This window comes from Trypanosoma conorhini, assembly GCF_003719485.1.
Source record: "Trypanosoma conorhini strain 025E chromosome Unknown Tco_14.4_contig_01064, whole genome shotgun sequence".
Taxonomy (NCBI): domain Eukaryota; phylum Euglenozoa; class Kinetoplastea; order Trypanosomatida; family Trypanosomatidae; genus Trypanosoma; species Trypanosoma conorhini.
In genome coordinates this window covers 1-4,070 of record NW_021705159.1, presented here as the reverse complement: position 1 = coordinate 4,070, position 4,070 = coordinate 1, and the positions used below count along the sequence as shown (strand labels likewise).

Genomic DNA, 4,070 nt, shown 5'->3' with positions numbered 1-4,070 from the left:
TTATAACCAGTGGGTTGCCGTGTTGCGGGCGAAAGGGATAATGTCGGACAGTGCCGCAGCAATGGATTTTTTTTTTTTGTCTTTTCTCTTTCTTTTCTTCTGCTGCCCGATATCGCTAGAGACTCCTTCGGGGGGACCGCAAACGCACAATGTCTTCCTTTGTAAAGGCATACTGTGTTGCATACGATATTTTGCTGTGAGGGGCGTTGTGCACTGCAGACGGCGTGTGTGTGTGTGTGGCAGCGCGGGGGGTCGTGGCTCGCTGCGGAGCCGTGTGGCGTTGGCGTTGGGGCCGTCCGGCCTCAGTGGCGGTCGCCTCAGCCACGGGCCGCGGGAGGCACCGCCCTGCAGTCCCTCCCCGCCTGCGACGTTCCGCCCCTCCTTTTTTTTTTCTCGCACCTATTGCCGCCTCGTTTGTGCAGCGCGGGGCGCCTCCCACTGCCTGTGGCATGTTGTGTGCTGCCTCCTCGCCCTCTACCCGCTTGTTTTTTTTCCTTTGGCCGGTTGCTGCCGCCCCCAAGCACACTACAAACCGTTGCGCAGAAAAAAAAAGGAGGAACCGTCAGGCTCCCAGCGATGAGGTTTTGGCGGGGTCAGACGAGGGAGGTGGAGCGCCGCAGGGCCGCCGGGCTGCCCGCCGTGGACGAGATGCAGCGCTTCCGCCTGCTTGTGTGCTGCCTGTTCTGCAGCATTTGCACCTCCCTTGTCTACGCCTTTGACCTCTTCACGACGCAGTTCGTGGAGCGCTTTCACCTCAGCGTCGGCGACCAGTCCACGATCAGCACGGTGGGGCTGGCGTTCTGCTACTTCACGCTGCCGTACGGCTTCCTGTTCGACTACGCCGGCCCCTTTCCCCTGATACTCATCTGCCTTGTCACAGGCGGGCTCGGGGCGCTGCTGCTTGGCCTGACGTTCGACGGATTCATCCCGGGAAGTGTGACCAACATCTCTGTGTTCTACGCCATGATGAACACCTGCGCCGGCCTTCTTGACGTGGCCTACGTTGTGACCTTGGCGGAGGCCTTCCCGCGCAACCTCGGCCCCGTCCTTGCGCTTGCAAAGGTGCTGGCCGGGCTTGGCTCCTCCGTGCTCGCCTCCGTGAGCGTGAACCTCTTCGGCGACAACATCTCCGGCTTCATTTACGCCATCATGGCGTACTCCGTCGTGGTGTGCGGCGTGGCGGCCTTCGTGGTGGTCCTGCCGCCGTACTTCGTCAACGGGTGGCGGCGCCGCGGCAAGAGCGTGGAGCAGCTCGCCGCGATGAGGGCCCTGGAGCCCGCGTACCGCCGCAAGTTCGTCCCGGTGCGTCGCCTGGGCGTCGGCTACGCCGTTGTGGCCCTGCTGCTGGTCTTCTTCACCGTACAGGCCCCCGTGGTGAGCTACACGAAGGTGTCGAGGGGGGCTTCCGTCGCCCTCGGCGTCGTCACGATTGCGCTCGTGCTGTGCTTCTTCCTGATGCTGCTGCCTGTGCGGTGGCTGGGCGGCATGGACAGCGACGCTGAGGAGGAGCCCGTGCGGCTCGATTCTGCGGAGGAGGGGGCGTTGGCTGGTCGGGGCAATAAGGCGAGCCCCGACCCTGCGGACACGCCGGACGGGGCCGCAAGTGTGTCTGACGTCGACTCAGGGATCCCGCAGGATCCCCGCTACGGCGGCTCCGTGTGGGACAACCTGAAGCGGGCGGACATTTGGCTGATATTCATCGCGTTCATCTGCCATAGCGCCATGGGTGTTATTGTGGTTTACAACGCAAGCACCATCTCCGTGGCGTTGACTGGGCATAAGCGGAGCCAGCAGACCTCCGCCCTGTACACCGCGTTTCTCGGCGTGTCCAGCAGCGTTGGGCGGATGGCCATGGGAATGTTCGAGGCCTTTGTGCAGCATCAGCCCCCCGACAACCGCCGGTTCCTGGTGACGCTCGCGTTGCCCCTCGCACCGCTCCTTGCTGCCGTTGCCGGCCTCTTGTTCCTAACGATCCCGGGTGAGGCCATCCTGCTCCCGTACATCATCGTGTACTTTCAACAAGGCCTTTTCACTGCTGTTGCTGCCGTCATTTTCCCGTCGCTCTTTGCGAGCGATCATGGCGTGTACTACAATGTTGGCTTTCTGACCTCCGTGCTTTCCGTCATCGGATTCAACCGCTTTCTCTTCGGCTACGTGGTGGACGCGAAGCACGCTAGCTTGGGGTTTGGCCCAGAGGAGGAGTGCACCGTGGCGGAGTGCGTGCGCCTGCCGCTCATCGTCGCCACCTGTGTGGCGGCTGTGGGGGCCGCATTTGCGTTTCTTGTGCACATCCGCTACAGCCGCTTTGTTCGCGAGGTGCGTCGTGAGGCGGAGGAGATGGATTGATTTGGATTCTGTGGGTTTTTTTTGTGTTTTTTGCTTCCTTTCCGTTGAACATTTGAACTGCGTTGCTTGCGTGAAGGCTGGTCGTGAGTCTTATTTTTTCGTTTTAAATTCGCGGCTTGTGACCTTTTTGCAAGTGTTTTTTTTGTCTGTATGTTTGACATTGTGGCCACTGCGCGGCTGCGGCACGGCGGTGCGATGGGCCTTGTTGGGCGCTTTGCCGTACGTGTGTCTTTAGTGCTGAAGAATGGAAGAATGAAAAACGTTTGTTTACGTGAAAACGAATTCTCACGGGGCGTGCTTCGACGCCCCTGCGCAGCGGTGGGGGAGTGTGCGCAGGGTGTGTGTGTGTGTGTGTGTGCCTGCGGTGCTTCCAGCCACGGCGTTCTGCAGTTGAAGATGCGTGCCGCCTTTTTTTTTTTTTTTTTGGGGGGGGGGCTGCTGGCGGCCTTTCGGAGCAGCTGCAAGAGGCTGCGGGAGAGGCGAAGGACAAGGCGGATGCGGGCGGTGGTGCAGCGGGTGCTCAGCGGCTCCGTCACTGTGGGCGACGAGGTTGTCGGGGCGGTGGGGCGCGGCGTTGCGGTGCTGGTCGGGGTGCATCGCGACGACACCGTCGACGACGTCAATTACATCGCGCGGAAGCTCCTGGCGCTGCGCATTTGGCCAAGCGAGGACGGAGCAAAGACGTGGGACCGCTGCGTCAGGCAGGTGGGCGGCGGCATCCTGCTCATCTCCCAGTTCACCCTCATGCACGTGCTGAAGGGCAACAAACCGGACTTTCATCTGGCGATGGGCCCCGAGGGGGCGTCGGAGATGTTCCAACGCCTGCGTGACGCCCTTGCGAGGGAGTACGCGGAGGACCGAATTGCAACAGGGCGGTTTCAGGCATACATGCGTGTCAACCTGGTGAACGATGGCCCAGTAACGATTGTGCTGGACAGTCGGAATGGACAGTGACGCATTGCTGGGCGTTGCGGCGCGGCACCGTCCGGCCGCACTGCAGCGGAACAACTGCCCCTCCGAGTGAGGCTGGCACTCTTTATTGGCCGCCCTTTTTTTAATTTCCACCCCCTCCTTGCGGCAATTCTATTTGCTTTTTTGTGCCTTTTCTTCCTCCTTTTTTTTGCCTTGACTTTCCTGCACCGCGAAGAAAGCTAAGTCGAAAATAAGAGCAAAAACAGTAACAACAGCAACCAAGCACACCATCAATGAAGTACGCTTCCGTGGACGACTTCATCAACGCGTGCGTGAAGCAGCGCGATGCGCACCAGCCCGAGTTCCTGCAGGCGGTCCGCGAGGTCATGACGTCGCTCTGGCCCTTCCTGAAGCGGCATCCGGAGTACTGCGAGGACGCGCTGCTGGAGCGCCTGGTGGAGCCCGAGCGTGTCGTCCAGTTCCGCGTCTCGTGGGTGGACGACAAGGGCGAGGTGCGGGTGAACCGGGCGTGGCGCGTGCAGTTCAACTCCTGCATCGGCCCCTACAAGGGCGGCATGCGGTTCCACCCCGCCGTGAACCTGTCGTTTCGCAAGTTCCTGGGCTTCGAGCAGAGCTTCAAAAACGCCCTGACGACGCTCCCCATGGGCGGCGGCAAGGGCGGCTCGGACTTCGACCCCAAGGGGAAGAGCGAGCGTGAGGTGATGCGGTTTTGCCAGGCCCTGGCGACGGAGCTGTTCCGCCACATTGGCGCCGACACGGACGTTCCCGCCGGCGACATCGGCGTCGGCGGC

At 61.4% G+C, this 4,070-nt stretch overlaps 3 protein-coding genes across 3 annotated transcripts, besides 1 other annotated feature; all 3 read left to right on the top strand.

Moving 5' to 3' along the window:
• Positions 1-66: 66 nt before the first annotated feature.
• Positions 67-99: a microsatellite.
• Positions 100-576: 477 nt separating this feature from the next.
• Tco025E_09324 (uncharacterized protein) lies at positions 577-2,346 on the top strand (the record flags this gene model as incomplete). The annotated part of the gene is made up of 1 exon (XM_029376144.1): positions 577-2,346. The coding sequence occupies one exon, from the start codon at positions 577-579 to the stop codon at positions 2,344-2,346; it is 1,770 nt and encodes a 589-aa protein (XP_029223746.1).
• A 150-nt stretch (positions 2,347-2,496) lies between these two features.
• Tco025E_09323 (D-tyrosyl-tRNA deacylase) lies at positions 2,497-3,300 on the top strand (the record flags this gene model as incomplete). The annotated part of the gene is made up of 1 exon (XM_029376143.1): positions 2,497-3,300. One exon carries the CDS (start codon positions 2,497-2,499, stop codon positions 3,298-3,300), a length of 804 nt encoding a protein of 267 aa, XP_029223745.1.
• Positions 3,301-3,551: 251 nt separating this feature from the next.
• On the top strand, positions 3,552-4,070 carry Tco025E_09322 (putative glutamate dehydrogenase; the record flags this gene model as incomplete). Its single annotated transcript, XM_029376142.1, has 1 exon — positions 3,552-4,070. A coding segment is annotated over one exon (519 nt), but the record flags the coding sequence as incomplete, so codon positions are not given.